Genomic DNA, 16,241 nt, shown 5'->3' with positions numbered 1-16,241 from the left:
ATGGTCATCACGGGATTGTACACGATTTGCTCCATGGGCATCATCACGGCCATCACCACCACCACCACTGTTAGCTGATCTCTGGTTATCTTATATTGGTTTCTTTACTTTCTAAGATCTATATGACAAATTGTCAATTACTACGTATCATACTACAATTACTGCTGAACGGATCGGCCATTTCATAGTATCTGTCTATACATTGTTGATTGTACCTTCGTGACCATATAGCATACAGATACAGTACATATTACTCGTACCATTGTGTATCCAGTGATAATAGCAATAAATGTCTGTTTTATGAACGCATAAGTCAGTTATATAATTTTTAGACATCAAAGTTGCTTTTAGCAACTTATTCATGGATTTATTTTCACAACACGCTATACACGGATAGTGACAGCACTCTTCACAAAAGAAAGTGGAACGAACGCTTCGTTTAAGTTTGAATGTTACGACTCAAATTATTCATATTACTTAAGGAATTCAAAAACAAACTGTGGGGCAGTAGCTTCTAAGCATCACATTACGATTCTATGATGCAATCTTAAACTAGGAGCAACAAAATATTAATCACCTTGAATATTTATTTTTTTTTAAATTTAGCACCTCATGACCTTCTTACCAATTGTACCCCCACCCCCTCCCCAGCATTCACTAGTGTACTCGTATAGGTCAGCAATGCTTTGAGCATGTACTGTTAACATGCCGTTCAAAATTGGAAAAAAACAACTTAAATCTTGACCACTCACAAGCTAAGTTAATTTATTTTCTAGCAAAGTGTCCAAAATAGCTGCAGCATTCGTTTCGTAACAGTCAAACTAATTCCGGTTTCAGCTTTAAGCGGGCTGCTGCTGTGGCTGCTTCGAATTCGCTTATTCCCGGCATCGGGACATCCATACCGGCAGTTCACCATGCCGAATTGGGCTCCACTTTCATCGCGTCATCTTCTCGACTGAGTGCCGTTCCCAACTTTACAAAGAATTTGAATGAAGTCACCTACAGTACCGATTACCGAAAGTTGATCTTCGTACGACAAATTGCAGAACTTAGAAATTTTGGTGACCAAAAACAAAAATCTACTTTAGCTTTCAACACAGAATACAAAACTGATATCAGTTATTACTGTTAAAGGAAGTAATAAAAGGAACAAGCAAAAATATTACGACTTTTATCTACCTACAAATAGTACATACTGTACTGGCCTACTACTATCGTTTTTTGCAGTCACTGTCATCGTTAATTTTTATTCCGTTTCGGGATCACCTGTGCAGCTTTGGGGGGTACTACACCAATCAACTTAGGATCTTTTCACATTTTTAGGGCGCAGATTTCCGGGAAAAAAACCAAAGAGCATTTCATTTAATACGGTAATTCTTTTCTAAGTAGCATTGTACTAGTGTTAAAAATCATTGCTTTTGAAAGTAGCAAAACATTCGTTATTCTTGTTAAATTGCTACTGTACCGTACGGCGTATTGTAAGTACACTTTTGTACAAGTACAGTACGCTGGAACCACGAACGTCAAGTATAAAATTTATTCCGCATCAACATTCAACAATAAAAAAAAGCGAATTCGCTTGCATCGTTGCTCTTTAGTCTTTACCGACCTTACCGTTAGTTTACGGCTTCTTCGTATTATTTAAAATTAATTCTTTCAAGTGCTTAATTTTTAACAGGTGTTCTGTGTCTGCAGAATTGTTATTTTCGGTTTGAGTTCGTTTCGTTTGTGTTTTTGAGTTATTACTGTCTTACTGGTATCTGTGCCTTATGGAACTTATGCAGAAGGAACGAAACATCTGCTGTGCTGACTGAATCTGTGGTGTGTGTATCTGGCATTTGACGAGTCTGCTTCAAATGCAGCAGATACCAATGTCTTCGTGGCCGAGCTCAAAATGGGAAGGTAAGGTTTCCATGATCCGGGTTTTCGTAAGTTTAGCCGCTGCTTTGGCGAGTGGTTTTAAATTCCGTTGCAATAGATCTTCGCAAACAAGCCAGGACGCTCGAGAACGAGATCGACTCGAAACTGGTTAGTTTCAGCAAACTGAGTTCGCAGCATGCAGCCACTTCTAATCTTTTCCCTCGCCCTGACTCTTTCAATCGCATCCCCAGGTAAATGCACGTGCGTATCGAAATAATATGAGTCTTACACTTTTGACGAAGTCTTTGTTTCTTCACAGCGAAGAGAACATTCCACTTATCAATGCGACAGATGACAATCGCGTTTTCGATGCTCTAGCTTCCGAGATCGAATCGCATCTTGCCAAGGTATTCTTGTGAGACAATTTTCAGTAATTCGAAATTATTGGAAGCTCCGTAATGACCGCGCTGTGATAGTTGAGTGGGATAAACGATCAGATGGCCGATTGTATGGAGCGCTTTTCTTCGTCGCCTGGCGCAGCATTGCTGCACACGCTGCAGCGTCATCGCGATATTCTTCAGGATTATCTGCAGGAATTCAACAAGACTAAGGCGAATTTTGAACAGCTACGGGCTAGGGAGGAATTATTTGGCCCCTTGAAGCTGCAGTCGGGCAGCAGTAGGAATAGGCCCGATCCTTACCTTAAAGAGCACGAACATTTACGAAAGTAAGCCCTGTTTAGTGTTTACTTTGTTATTGCTTCATACGAGTTCCTGGCTGATGACGCAGTTTGAATGCTCTTGCAGTTCGGAGAAAATGGTCGAAGATCAGATCGGGTAAGCACTGTCTTTGGAAATTTTGACACTTTTTTTAAACAATGTTGGTATAAGTTTAGTGAAATTGTATTGCCAGCAAAGTGCAGTTGAACGCTTTAACAGCGGCTTGGAAATTTAAGTTATATCCTACTCTAATGGTGTGACGTTTGCGGTATAGCAAGCTGTAATTAGTGAAACAGCGTAATCCACGAAATTAAATTCGTAATCCACTTTGTTATACAAAGGATGATAGAGTGGAGTTTATATTTGTTTTTCTTAGTCCGTACAGTAGTTCGTTGCAGTATTTTTTCCATTCGATCAGAAGATAACTGTTTGCAAACGCTGGAACGAGTTGTTGGTACAGTAGCGTTCTTGTGTTGCAGAATTGCAGTGATGACCAAGGAAAATCTCGCCTCTCAGCGGAATAGTTTACGGAATGTTGTTGGCCGGTTGGGTGCCATATCAAGTACGTGCATTCTTTTTTTAGCGTAATTTGTTAATAACTATTAATTGAAGGAAAAGCGTTAATGAAAATTATAACACCCCTAAATCGATTTTGGCAGAATAAATTTTTGTTTCCTCCTTTGTTGTGTTAATCAGCTATCCGTACCCGTCTTGACGCCTGCGTTCTCCGCTGTCTTGTAGATCGGTTTCCTTCGGTGAATGGACTGATGCAGAAGATAAATTTCAGAAAACGGCGTGATGCCATAATTTTGGGCACTGTGATTGGAATCTGCCTCTTCATCATCATGGTAATTTTGTTCTGATAATTTTGGTCTATCCCGGATTGCCACTTCCGGTCAGAGTTAACGTTTGGTCTTGCAAGCTCGCTCGGCTGCCCTTACGGAATACCGCAATGCCTGTTTGTTAAAAACCAATTTGCTGGGCAAAATGGACGCAGAGGTTAATTATTTGGTAACTGTTTCTGTGGAGCCCGAAAGTTCTAAGGGACGCTTCTGTCTCTCCGATGCTTGGTACTTGTGTAAGAATTGTTTTTATTGGTGAGATATGCTACTATTTCTTTCAGATTATTTTTTATTTACTGCGTAAATGAGCATTAAACAGTGTTAAAAATTTTGCTGCGGTCACTAGAACATCGGGAGCGAACGCCTGGCACGATTCTAATGGGTCGTGCAAAAGTTATGAGGGTGCACCATGAGAAAGAGAGAGCTCTTCCGGTTCATTTTCTTTTATTCCATTTTTGAACATCATGACACAACAGGTTTATTCTCCTCGGCTGTCAATAACACCAGGCATCGTTCTGATAATATCAGAATCTCCCGGATCGGTAATGCTCATCGTAGCCACTCGGAAGTATTTACCGCAGGCGGTGCCCAGCTCGATATTGTTTCCCGTGTAATGATGGACTCCGGTTTTTGCTAGCATGGCATAGTACTCGATCTCCGATTTTCTGTTAATAAAAACAATTTCTGTTAATTAAAACGAACATAAACGAAAGTTAGATCAGACTACTGGTTAGTAACTGTAACTTAGTACCTCAAGAAAACACCTTTGTTTAAAAAAATCCATGAAATAAGCCATGAATCTATAGGCTATGATCGCAAAAGATAATTCAGCCAGCATCTCATTATTAGTCTCAATAGTACCATAAGTATTCAATTTTATTAAAACATAATCATCCTTAAACAAAAAATATGAGTGAATAAATACGTATATAACGCTTAAACAAAGATGGAAAGTTTATGGAAATATTAGACTGGCCAAAACAGCTACCAACAAATTGCGTATCGCGGAGACATATCTGGTGCATATTTGTAGATTTGCTTTCACAATTTAAAGTACTATACATAATGAATGAACTCACGCCAAGTTGTTATTATTATTTACATTCTTAACTATATAGATTCTACATTAAGTAACTACTGACCGTGAGATTTTACAATCTTCTTAGCATTACAGACTGCTATTAAATAATTAACTGTAAACACTAAACAGTAAAAATAATATTCAATAACTTAAATGTTGTAGTTTAAGCCAAGAAAATGTACTCACCTGAGCGCTGGAGTATTGTTAGCAATAATGATAAGCTTGGCTTTTCCTTGACGAAGAGTTTTAAGAGTCTGCTTGTATCCAAGAACAAACTTTCCAGATTTCATCACCAAAGCTAGTCGGGCATTAATATTTTCCGCGGACTTTTTCTGCAACATCGGGCTCATCAGTTTCCAATCACGCTTAATTTTACTTCACTAGAGTAACACGGTTTATCAGCCTCCGACTAGATCGGCTAAGCAGAAATTCAATATCATGTACGCGTATGCTGCATACTCATAACTGCAAAACTCGAGCGCAGAACAAAACAGAATCCCCTTACGGATTTCTTGGATACCGCAGCGGCTTGCTGGGCTCCTCCGGACTGAGCTGGGGCCGACATTGTGATTTAGTTGCAGGCTGTCAGATGTACACCCTTGAATGTTTCGATAACTATAAAAGAATACAGTCAAAAGTTAATATTCAGAAAGTCAATGAGCCTCCACCCACCTTACGGTAGCTTCTCGGGCTCCCCAAAAAAGTGTCGAAAGCAAATGGAAATCTAAGATTCAAATAATCAAATTGATTCAAAACCTTCAACGCGCAAAATCTGCAGTGATTCTGCGGCCGTATCTGTTACAACAGCCATACGCCGGGTTAGACGCATCTCGCGGCGGGTGTCTGTTACACAGAACTCTGGCTGTGCAACAGAGTGAAGTAACAGAAGTCATAATTTACCATTAGTTTATAATTATTAGTTTTTTCAGTAATGTTATTAAAATACCATTTTTGTTTTGTGTCTCATTCTTTTTTGCACTGAAATGAACAGTTGTATTTTTGTGGGCCAGTCTGAGAAATCACCACTACAACCTGAAGTCGGAAAAACGCTTAAATTGCCCTTGTGAAAGTGAATTTCCATCCCAGCTGAAAGCTGATCTCTAATCGAGCTCTCATCAGTCCGAGCATCATTTTATATCTTGACAATTGACATTCCCTGCGTTTTCACTGGTTGATCTTCGTCTGAACTGTGGAGGACTCACATCCATCTCCTTACTTCATTCTATTTGGGTCCGACTCCAGTAAAGAACTTCACAATGTTGTTTTTGTACTGTCTGACCTGGGTATCATATCTGCTTCTTATATGTGGATTCACTTTTGCTTTATGTAAGTCATTTTTACTTTAAATAATTAATTTGTATAGATATTTCCACTGGTATTATTTATACCTTGCTTTATTATTATCTTATATTCTATATACAATTTTACATACTTACTCTTATGTATGGCAGTAAGAACAGTATGAAGAGTTGAAGACTATGAACTATGTCACTGTGAGTACGGTAATGGAATGTACTGCTCATGTTTTACTGTATTTTTTTCAGCTGTTGCCTTATATTTATTGGCGGAGTTAATTGAGGAGAATACCAAGACTTCCGCTAAAATCATCAGGTCCATGATTGTGGTGAGCATTTTCACTAACGCTATTATAAAACCTAAAAGCGTGACAGCTAGTGTAAAATGTAAATTATGCAATACCAGCTACTCTGATACTGTGATAGTTCTATTTTTAGATTTGCACATTGTTGTTCTTGCTGCTTGTTCCACTGGAAAACTTTCCCATAACGCTGGTGGCTGGTGGTTTGTGTGCTCAAGTATGCCATTTTATGCTGATGCAGACTTTTCCTGCGATACAGCTGAAATCCATCTGGTTTGCCGGAACTCTTGGTAGGTCTCTTTTATCAACTGACTGCAAATAATTTGGATCTTGCGAATCTTGCCGGCAATTTACGCTTTCCAACATAATAATGCGAAAATAAAAAGTGCCGGAAATGTGATCGTCTGCGATAATTATTAAAGTGGCAAATTGAAATTGATGTTAACGTTATGGTTTTTTCCAGTGTTCTGTGTTGTAAATCACATTTTGGCTTTCCGTCACTTCACGGAAAACTACTATCCCTTCAATGAAGTGGCAGCTTTTTTCATTTTGTTCATGTGGATTGTTCCCATGGCCCTATTGGTATCGCTCTCAGCCAACGACATGGTGTTGCCCAATTACAATGAAACTGTCCCGCTAGTCAGAAGTAGGCGTTATTAAGGGTCATTCTAAATTAATTAAATGGATAATAATATTGGAAGCAAAATCTTGCTACGTAGCTTATAGGCACTCGTGGTTTAAAATTTATGGAAAAAAGCAGTTAAATGTGATGAAAGTCATGTGATTCATTTATTGTAGTCTGCATTTGCTGACAAATTTGATGAAATGATTAAATTTTTCTACCCACGGTAATTTTGCAGGCAGGGATAATCTTTTGCCATCGCAATATGCCAGCCGGCGGAAAGGTGGATACAGCCTGAAGAATTTTCTAACTCATATAAAAGAAAATTATCTGCCTTTGATTGGAATCGGCGCTAAAAAGTCTTTCTGACATGGTTTTGTCTGTCCGATGCAGCAGTTAATTGGCCGTGCTTTTTTTAAAGAACTCTAAAATTAATGGCGAATAATTTGATAATGCTGATTTTTTTACAACAAAGATGGATACAGAATCAGATATGCGAGAGATTTACAGGACTTGTAAACAGAACAGGCCAAGAGTGATATTAAGTCGAAGTTTTCAGTTTCTCATGGTTTATCTAAAGTAAAAGGACGACATGCTGGGACAAATCAGTTAGAACGCAAAAAATAAAATATGATAGCAAGTCTTAATAATAATATCGGTAATTTATACGAGTACAATCACCAATTAATTATCGTAGCAAGAAAGGAAAGAAAAGTTCGACCGAATGAGAGCGAGCAGATAATATTCGAAGAAATCGGTAAAAATTCATAACTTGCAGTGGTTCAGAAGTTGAGCTGTTTAATCCAGCTCGACGGAGAATCGGAAGGGATAGTGAGCGTCATCCGTTGAGAAAAATCCCGGTTTGAGATTCTGGCGAAAGAGTTGAGCGTGCTGCCAAGCATGTTCACCTTGACCACGGGACAGTTCCGCGATGATAGAAAAGCGCTGAAGTCCGACCACGCCGGAAATCTCTTGACTGCGATCCGAATCTTTAAGGGGAATATTTTCACCTCGCTCCGTAGCGATATAGGCGTGAACCTGACCGTCTTCGTACAGCTTCCATGGGAACTTAACGTGCAGGCGCTTAATTCGTTTTCCTGCAAGATATAAATGTGACGCTGTAATTCTTACCGACATTTTTCGGCATTGGAATTTGGAACTGCAACATGATAACCGAAATCTGGTGGGGATGGTGTTCCTACTGCGGTACTCGTATACCAAATGTTTCACATACCCGCTTCAGTGGAGTCGAAGCGCCATTCAATACGGCCAAACACGCCATTTTCCTTGCGCGCCAAATACGACATCTGGTGATCGTGTTCCACTTTCTGCTGTATGTTTTGTTCGGCATATACCAAAGATCGCCATCCTGAAAATCGAGGAAGCATTGCACAATACTGTAATTATTATGGTATCAAGCACATATCGTAATTTATTCAAAATGCGCTATCCCTGAGCTAAAATATGAATCTGTGTCGTCACTGTCGTGGAACAACGCAGACAGAGAAGGACAAACGTACCGGCAATTTCCTGGTTGTGGTCAGACATGCGGACATACTTGTCTATGCTGGGAGAATATTTCACGTCGAAGTGGTGCTTGGATTTTTCGTGATCACTCAAACGGAAAACATAGCCAACGACGTCCTGTGGACCATACGGCGTTTGAGATTGCATGGAAGGATAAGCGCCGGGATACGGATAAGAATGGGCCTGCGAATCAGGATGCGTGAATGCTGGATTGTACGGCGGCATATTCAGCGCGCCAGCCGGGTACGGTCCACTTCCACTCATGTTGTAACCGGCCGGAAGTGCGCTGGAACTAGTTGGATAACCTGCACACAAACATATTTTTCGGTTAAACTCATATAAAATGTCATTACCCACTCTAATTAGCGATAAACATATATGCGATCAACGATGTACGGAAAAAAATGCAGCGTCATCTACATATATGATCGAGCCGCGCAGTTGCCCAATGCACCATACGGCTGATTCTACGAGGTAATTAAAACAGCATTCTTACACAGTGAGGTGCTGCGATATTCACACTGGTACTGGTAGCTCACCCTGCAAGGATTCCTTACCTGGGGGAAGCGTAGCCGAAGTGGGATACCCAGGCGCCCCGGGTACAGCCCCAGCTGGATATGGTTGGTTGTAACTTCCTGCTGGTGGCATGCCAGTAGTGCTGCTGGTGGGGTAACCCGGAGGCAATGCACCTGCTGGAGTGGCGTTGTACGGATTCTGCCAGGACATTTTACCGCACCTCTTCCAAGACGCTGGCTATTATTAATCTCAAGTGCCAGACACTGAAAACACTGAAATGGTTTGCTAATTAGAAAAAGATACAGTATAATTTTTATTGAAAATATCACCTACAGATATAAATTGTATCAGTCCGTAAATCCGCAACAAAAGCGCACCACACTTGTTGCTTGGCTTGCTGGCGAATGGTCTGTCATCGTCTGTGTAAATTTGTAGCGTATCGGTATCCGTTCTGTGAGCATTTTTGCGCTAGAAAAGGATTACGCCGCAGATCGGAGCCATCCTATGGAAATTGACTCATGCCTTTGGTGGGCGTCATAATCTGTGGCGCACTGGTTAAAGTGTAACCTCACCTGCCACTGCCCGTACAATACTCGTATTAATACTTAAACAAATCATCAGAATTGAAGCAAAATCAAGGAAGAATCGATGAGCATGCACAATATACTGAATTTTGAATTTTACTTATGCTTATACTTATAGTAATTACGTAAATAATATAACTATAATCTATAGACTATAATTACAAAAATGTATTCCCTATAATCCTCTGTAGAAGTATGGCATCTGCACGAAGTAAAGTGTCGTTTAAGTCTAGAGTTAGACAGCTTAGACTGTATAACTGCTATTCAGTCTTATAAAAACCGTATCAAATGAAATTTTAGCGTAGAAATATATTTCTGTAAAAGAAATCGATTGATATGGGTTTATGGTATCAAAGCGTAAACAACGCAATGTTCGCGCAGTTCAAAGTCGGAACTCAACGATGTTGTCGCTGTATCTGCGAACCGGCTACTCCTGCAATACAGTAGTGTCGAATCTCGATGATCTTGACTAACTGGTGTTCGGTCTTAACTAACTTTGTTTAAGCGTACAAAGTCAAAATTTCACGATAATCTGCACGAAACGATGTAATTCCGACTTGAAAATAAAATTATTAGGAACTAAGTAAATGCTTTTATAGTACTGCAAACATCCATATACATATCTATAAGAGATTCATGATATCTATCGACTATCTGCAAATATATGTATATATAGATATATATATATATATATATATAAATATACATGTATATATATATATATATATATATATATATATATATATATATATATATATATATATATATATATATAAAGGTTTAAATACATTATTGTGATAATATAGATCTCAAACTATACTCATATAATCAGTACAGACTTTTCTTTATTAGTTGTTGCCTGTATTGTGCATTTGTAGAAATGGCAATTAAGCACGGAAACTACTATTTATATAGATATTTCGGTATAAGAGATGCTGCACAGCTGCAGCAAAAAAATGGCTGTACCTCCGGTGACCGAACTGCTGTATTAATGCCGGTAAAACAGAAAAACTGGAACCGAATTTCAGGGCGGTTGTTACTTGTTGGCCAATGGCCACTGTATAAAATATCATTTTGTTGGACCACTGTTTTGGTTTGCATGACTCATGTTGCATGACTCGTACAACTGACAACTGTAAGCATTTTTAAAGCAGGAAAAAGATGTGACTTCGCTGCCAAACTAAAAACTTTTACAGTTTTACTTATACTTTGCATATCTGCATTAATAATTCAGTTCTTCTTTTCCTCCCGGGTAATATAAGAAGATGAATAGTCAATAGTAATAGTGATTGATCGAACTAACGGAAGTATTTACATTCATCTAAATCTGTTGAAATTCATGCAGATAGTTCTGTGCTTCTTCCAAGATGATCACTAGAGTGGCGTTCATACTATTTGGAGTTTTAAAATATCTCCTGATAATCGAGTTTTTGATTGCCTTATTTATTATTATTGAGGGAGTTTTTAATGTCAGAGTGGGTCTGCGTTCGGGCTACATTAAAACGATTTTGTGGCTGCTGCAGGCAAGTGGTGCATGAATCCGCCGTAGACTCACGTTTTGCGAAGAAATTCTGTTTCTTGATAGTATGGAAAACGGCGATTGGACTCTAAGCTGTCGGCCGTAGAGCTCTTTCAGCGGCCGGAAAAAACGTGGTCGCAGCTGCAGGCCAGAGCTGATCTCTTGGAAGATGATGCTGCGACTAAGCCACTGCAGGTTGAAGTGGAAGAGATGGAGCCCAGTCAGTTTAAGCTTTCCAGCACGTTCACATTACTCAGATCAGGACTGCGGGCCATTGTGGAAGATGACGTTACGAAGGCTTTCGATGCCGAAGGTAGAGCACACTGATGTATCCGAGATCGCAGGAAGTTTAAAGATGTTTTCTTTGCGCTGGTTTATAATATTGCGTTTATCGTTTTATAGACAGTAATTTTTTATTTAGAACGGAATTAGGTGAATCCTTATACTCGTACGCTGTAATCGGTAATACGCTTTTTTGTATATTATTTTTGCAGCCGCACAACCACTGCGCATTTTTGGTGGTGCTGTAGCTGCTCGTGCACCGAAAATTGCTTTTTCTCTTGCCAGTTTATACGGCTTTGGTTTTGTATTGTTTTGTAGAATTACCATACTGGAATCTCTTGACGCGAACCAACAAAGGCTACCAGTACATCAGCTTCCGGTTGAGCGTGTTGTGGGGACTGGGCTTTCTCTTTCGGCACTTTCTCCTGTTTCCCGTTCGATTGATTGTCTGTATTTTTGGGTTGCTCTTTTTGATTATCACTGCGACAATCTGTTCCAAACTGCGCGACGGTAAAATAAAATCGCGCCTGGTTACATACTCCAGTCTGGTCAGTTTCCGCATTCTGGCCAGGGCTCTGACGCTGCACTGCACCTATCATGATCGGTAATTGGGTGTGTTTTACAAGTTAGCCGTGTCATAGTCGGGCGTGTGCGTACGAATCCGAAGGAATTAATTCATTTCTGCAAATAAAACTATAATTGTAGGCAAAACAAAGCCAAGAAAGACGGGATTTGCGTTGCCAACCATACATCACCGATTGATGCGGTTGTCATGTCCTGTGACAATGTTTACTCATTTGTATGTTTTTCCTTTGCCCTTGTGAATTTTCATTTCAGTGTTTCTGTGATTAGGTTTGTTTCAGGTTGGTCAACAACATGGCGGGCCATTTGGGTTCCTTCAGAACGTTTTGGCCAAGGCTTTTGATCATATTTATTTTGAACGGTCGGAAGCCAAAGATCGGAGTCTCGTTAGCCGGCGTATGCACGAGCATATACTGGATCCGTCGAAACCACCAATCCTCATCTTCCCCGAAGGTGCGTATGGCTGAGCCAGAGCGTTGATGTGATTTAATTCGCCAACCGCACGATTTGCAGGCGCTTGCGTGAACAATACCTCCGTCATGATGTTCAAAAAAGGCAGCTTTGAAGTCGATGCACTCGTATATCCGGTGGCCATCCGTTATAACCCCATATTTGGCGATGCATTCTGGGGCAACCAACCGACTATGCAGGATCACATCTGGGACATGATGACCAGCTGGGCCATTGTCTGTGATGTGTGGTATCTACCTCCAACCCGGAAAATGGTGCGTCTAATATTAATTTATTCGTTATCCCACAGCGTCCGTGTTTTCTCAAATAATTTGGTCGTTTAGCCGGATGAAGATGCCACGCAATTCGCTAACCGTGTGCGCATGGAAATCGCCAAGAAAGGCGGTTTGGTTGATATCGACTGGGATCCTCGATTTTTTCCTGAATCCAAAAGACCTTCCGAGAGTAGGTGGAGAAAAGAGCAGCAGAAAGCGCTGGGTGATAGGATCTCAGGGAAGCAGAGGAATGAACCTTCCTCAGATTGATCGTGGGTTTTGAGTTCTGTTGTTCGGAGAACGAACAATCTGGCAATCGAGATCAGAAATTTTTCAGAATATTAACAATATTTTACATATATTTGACTTTAGAGATTTTATCGCATCATATCGGAAGATTGACAGCAACAGCTTGTTATAATACATTACTGATCAGATAACCAAAAAGCCCCTAATTTTAACTGTCGTCAGTGTTGTTTTTTGACTTTTTGTTGTGGATTTTGTTTATTGTGTTAACAAGACCAAATTGATGTTTGATTTAAGCTTGTAAACTACAAGTTGATTTATGCTAACTTACACACAACCTCCGGAACACTTGGATTGCTTTAATGTACACTATTACACCCAACACGTTCACAAATCCATTGCTGTAAGTTGTAAGTGATAGAGAGATAATAATATATGCTTGGATAACATCATACCGCACTGGAGAACATACAAAAGAGGGAAATAGACTGACGGCACACACTCTCAGACTATGCTTTGGCCTTCGCTTGTTTCAAGTGTCGCTGGCTGGGAAGCACAGCTTTCCCTTCCAGAATCTTCAGTTTCTTTTCTCTGTTCAACGACATGAACTCCTTCTCATTATCCGTCAAATTAGGCAGCATTTTCGTGATTACTCCGGTACAGAGGGTCTGTACGCCAGTGCGCAGGGTAAACCGAAAACCAGGCGCCATTACCATAGGCTTAAGCAGCCTCAACTTGAACCTACAAAGATAAATTAACTCTAGTACAAATAGGTTAACAGATGTTCAAAAGTTTCCGTACAATCCGTTTTCTCCCGGCATAATCATATCTTTTCCTTCGCCCAAGTGGAGTTCGGTCTGAACGTCCCATGTTTTGCAGAACATGTGGGGTCGGAATAGACTGGGAATGGCTTTCGTACTGCCTCCCTCCTCTTTCGTTAGCATGTATATCTAACAACAAGAAAAATGTGGATTACGATTCAATCAAGTATACGCCTTGTAGTTTGTGCTTATGTCGATCCACAAACTGGTCAATGTTAAATTATATTACACTCGTAACATACCTGCGCTTCCAGTTGATCGTGCTGTGTGAATGTACCTACACAAGCAATCTTCATTATCCCTACACCAAAGTACCAAACCAACGAAAATACTGCCTCATTACCTGGTTTGCAGAGGGCCATCCCACGTCGTACTTCATCTCGTTTAATACCGCGAAGGAGGGCTCCCAGCTGATCGCCGGCTTCCGATCGATCCAATATCTGTCGAAACATCTCCACGCCGGTCACCGTGGACTTCACCTGTTTTCCGTATCCAATGATCTCACAAGCATCGCCCTTCTTAATAAGCCCTCGCTCCAACAACCCAGTGACTACAGTTCCACGGCCTACGGAACGACATGATCATTACGAAATCCATCAAAGCGAGTCAAACATGCGTCTGAGTATATGACTGCTCGAAAATCCGGCAAAAGACTTCATTTGTTGCGTCTTACCGGGGATCGAGTGCACGTGCTCGATAGGCATAAAGAACGTTTTGTCCAAATCGCGTTCAGGAATGGGAACATAGCTGTCAACAGCCGCCAGGAGTTCCTTTACAGCCTTCTTTCCCTCCTCTTTTCCTTCCAGAGCGTATAAAGCTGAACCCTTGATCACGGGTGACTCGTCGCCTTTGTAGCCGAACGTATTCATCACTTCGCGCACTTCCATTTCCACCAGCTCAACCATCTCGCTGTCAGCCTGGTCGACTTTGTTAATAAACACCACAATTTTCTCCACGCCGATCTGCTTGGCCAAGATCAGATGCTCACGGGTCTGTGGCATCACGCCGTCCGTGGCCGCCACCACCTGCAACGGTACAATGTAGTTTGTCGTTCCGATCCAGCCAGTTCTGACGCAATCAAACACTCCATACCAAAATGGCTCCATCCATTTGCGCGGTACCCGTGATCATGTTCTACATACAACACTTTCTGTCAAACACACGGACATCCCAAGACCGGAATGTGGACTTCTTCTACCTTAATATAATCCGCGTGGCCGGGACAGTCAACATGGGCGTAATGCCGATTATCCGTGGCGTACTCGATGTGCGCGGCGTTGATGGTGATGCCGCGAGCTCGTTCTTCCGGGGCATTGTCAATATCTTCGTATTTGGCATATTTGGCTTTGTTCTCCTCCGCAAGAACTGAGGAAATAAAACATTTAAAGATCTGTCAGCTTGTAATCGTAAATTTCTTGCCAAAACGCTCAAATTAAGTTTCAAGTTGTCTTCAAAATCAAGAATTTACGGCCTATCCTTTTATTTCGACTGCTCAGTTTTCTAAAGGAAACGACGGCATGTACTTTTAGTAATGGCCGCAGTCAGTGTAGTTTTTCCATGGTCAACATGTCCAATGGTCCCCACGTTGCAATGAGGTTTGTCCCTCGCAAAAACTTTCTTTTCGCTAGCAGGAGCAGCGTAAAATCGCTTGGGTGCGCCTGTTTTAATGAACCGTATGCATAGTTCATCAAATTATAAACAAAAAAACCGGATGGTTTGCATTTCGAAAGCTTGCGTACTTCCCAGTTCTTGCTGGAAACGATCGAGGACAACCCGCGGAAAGCAGCTGGGATCAGTCGCGAATCTGCATTGAAGCACTTTGTAACAACAAGGTCTCTGCGCGAGCGTCAGGCTCCTTTCCAAGCTGGAGAGCAATGCGGTAGCCATCGTTGTCTGGATCGGAGATTTCAAATTCCTATGAATGCAGTCACCAGTAACGGATATGGACCAAGCTAAAAGCAACTCAGCCAACTGAAGTATTTCAACTTCACGGGCGTAGTGATTAGTCAATCAGTGTTCTGCTAACAACTCTAATAACGCGCAGGAAAACTTTGATCAAACTGTTCAAACACCAGTGCACCACGTACAGCAGGACAACAACAACCGATGAGCCAAAATGTTAGCACTAACCTAAACGTCAAAAATTTTCGACGGATTGAACTGCCTCGTAGATCAAACAAAAGACGTAATATTCCTCCTTCTGCTTAGAAAAACTGAAATTCGAAATTTCCCACAACAGAAATTAGCGAACTTGGCAAGCTTTCCCGTTGCGGGTTTTCTTGAATCATTAAAAGACATGCGTAATAGTCAGGATTTGGACGTGCCGAAGCGAAACAACTATTCGCTATGTCAATAGACGGATCTCGCGATCCAAACACGTTTCTTATAATATGCAACTGTAACCAATCAAACCTTCTGAAACGTCCCCATTGGTTACATAGACAATACAATTCAGGCTCAGTGTTGGATCACCGGTCCGCCCGCGGGCCCAGCCTGGTCACTGGTGTCTCAGCCTTTATTGTCCTGTGGTTGGTACAATTCAAGATCGTCAGTACATGTAGTTCACAATTTCAGAAAACAATCAAACAAAGTGCTACGTAATTGACAACAAGGCAACATTTTGGCGCCGCAAAAAAGGGCAAGCCGACCTGCACATCACAAAGGGGCCTAAAAAAGAATGAAGTAGCAAAAGCTGATTGGACAACTCCGCCCACTCCA

At 41.0% G+C, this 16,241-nt stretch overlaps 6 protein-coding genes across 10 annotated transcripts; 3 read left to right on the top strand and 3 right to left on the bottom strand.

Moving 5' to 3' along the window:
* The first annotated feature begins 1,458 nt into the window (after window positions 1–1,458).
* LOC129580963 (Golgi SNAP receptor complex member 1-like) lies at window positions 1,459–3,763 on the top strand. The gene is made up of 7 exons (XM_055471741.1): window positions 1,459–1,902; window positions 1,979–2,111; window positions 2,180–2,267; window positions 2,337–2,587; window positions 2,667–2,696; window positions 3,059–3,141; window positions 3,321–3,763. The coding sequence occupies exons 1-7, from the start codon at window positions 1,857–1,859 to the stop codon at window positions 3,440–3,442; spliced, it is 753 nt and encodes a 250-aa protein (XP_055327716.1). The 5' UTR covers window positions 1,459–1,856; the 3' UTR covers window positions 3,443–3,763.
* An 85-nt stretch (window positions 3,764–3,848) lies between these two features.
* On the bottom strand, window positions 3,849–5,290 carry LOC129580964 (60S ribosomal protein L30-like). 3 transcript variants are annotated; one of them, XM_055471744.1, is made up of 4 exons: window positions 5,175–5,290; window positions 5,008–5,117; window positions 4,689–4,834; window positions 3,849–4,086 (listed from the first exon to the last, which is right to left on the bottom strand). In XM_055471744.1, exons 2-4 carry the CDS (start codon window positions 5,065–5,067, stop codon window positions 3,900–3,902), a joined length of 393 nt encoding a protein of 130 aa, XP_055327719.1. In that variant the 5' UTR covers window positions 5,068–5,117; window positions 5,175–5,290; the 3' UTR covers window positions 3,849–3,899. The 3 variants fall into 3 exon arrangements, with proteins under 3 accessions (XP_055327719.1, XP_055327720.1, XP_055327717.1); XM_055471745.1 differs by having other exon boundaries at window positions 5,180–5,198; XM_055471742.1 differs by having other exon boundaries at window positions 5,008–5,264.
* Window positions 5,291–5,396: 106 nt separating this feature from the next.
* On the top strand, window positions 5,397–7,260 carry LOC129580832 (protein TEX261-like). The gene is made up of 5 exons (XM_055471533.1): window positions 5,397–5,828; window positions 6,047–6,126; window positions 6,236–6,389; window positions 6,563–6,745; window positions 6,960–7,260. Exons 1-5 carry the CDS (start codon window positions 5,759–5,761, stop codon window positions 7,088–7,090), a joined length of 618 nt encoding a protein of 205 aa, XP_055327508.1. The 5' UTR covers window positions 5,397–5,758; the 3' UTR covers window positions 7,091–7,260.
* LOC129580831 (peptide-N(4)-(N-acetyl-beta-glucosaminyl)asparagine amidase-like) lies at window positions 7,177–9,729 on the bottom strand. 2 transcript variants are annotated; one of them, XM_055471532.1, is made up of 5 exons: window positions 9,098–9,729; window positions 8,806–9,027; window positions 8,242–8,553; window positions 7,956–8,090; window positions 7,177–7,818 (listed from the first exon to the last, which is right to left on the bottom strand). In XM_055471532.1, the coding sequence occupies exons 2-5, from the start codon at window positions 8,972–8,974 to the stop codon at window positions 7,520–7,522; spliced, it is 915 nt and encodes a 304-aa protein (XP_055327507.1). In that variant the 5' UTR covers window positions 8,975–9,027; window positions 9,098–9,729; the 3' UTR covers window positions 7,177–7,519. The 2 variants fall into 2 exon arrangements, with proteins under 2 accessions (XP_055327507.1, XP_055327506.1); XM_055471531.1 differs by having other exon boundaries at window positions 8,806–9,036; window positions 9,098–9,728.
* Window positions 9,730–10,500: 771 nt separating this feature from the next.
* LOC129580830 (glycerol-3-phosphate acyltransferase 4-like) lies at window positions 10,501–13,039 on the top strand. The gene is made up of 7 exons (XM_055471530.1): window positions 10,501–10,871; window positions 10,934–11,180; window positions 11,468–11,753; window positions 11,855–11,948; window positions 12,013–12,184; window positions 12,245–12,456; window positions 12,526–13,039. The coding sequence occupies exons 1-7, from the start codon at window positions 10,716–10,718 to the stop codon at window positions 12,724–12,726; spliced, it is 1,368 nt and encodes a 455-aa protein (XP_055327505.1). The 5' UTR covers window positions 10,501–10,715; the 3' UTR covers window positions 12,727–13,039.
* Window positions 13,040–13,048: 9 nt separating this feature from the next.
* On the bottom strand, window positions 13,049–15,812 carry LOC129580829 (elongation factor Tu-like). 2 transcript variants are annotated; one of them, XM_055471527.1, is made up of 10 exons: window positions 15,654–15,812; window positions 15,263–15,438; window positions 15,047–15,181; window positions 14,722–14,888; window positions 14,616–14,657; window positions 14,197–14,548; window positions 13,867–14,088; window positions 13,766–13,800; window positions 13,504–13,652; window positions 13,049–13,443 (listed from the first exon to the last, which is right to left on the bottom strand). In XM_055471527.1, exons 2-10 carry the CDS (start codon window positions 15,408–15,410, stop codon window positions 13,212–13,214), a joined length of 1,482 nt encoding a protein of 493 aa, XP_055327502.1. In that variant the 5' UTR covers window positions 15,411–15,438; window positions 15,654–15,812; the 3' UTR covers window positions 13,049–13,211. The 2 variants fall into 2 exon arrangements, with proteins under 2 accessions (XP_055327502.1, XP_055327504.1); XM_055471529.1 differs by having other exon boundaries at window positions 15,263–15,475; window positions 15,654–15,811.
* Between the last annotated feature and the right edge of the window lie 429 nt (window positions 15,813–16,241).

Source organism: Paramacrobiotus metropolitanus, unplaced genomic scaffold (genome assembly GCF_019649055.1).
Source record: "Paramacrobiotus metropolitanus isolate TYO unplaced genomic scaffold, Prichtersi_v1.0 Parri_scaffold0000005, whole genome shotgun sequence".
Taxonomy (NCBI): domain Eukaryota; kingdom Metazoa; phylum Tardigrada; class Eutardigrada; order Parachela; family Macrobiotidae; genus Paramacrobiotus; species Paramacrobiotus metropolitanus.
Note: the sequence above shows the minus strand (reverse complement) of the source record. Positions and strands in the feature narration are given on the sequence as shown.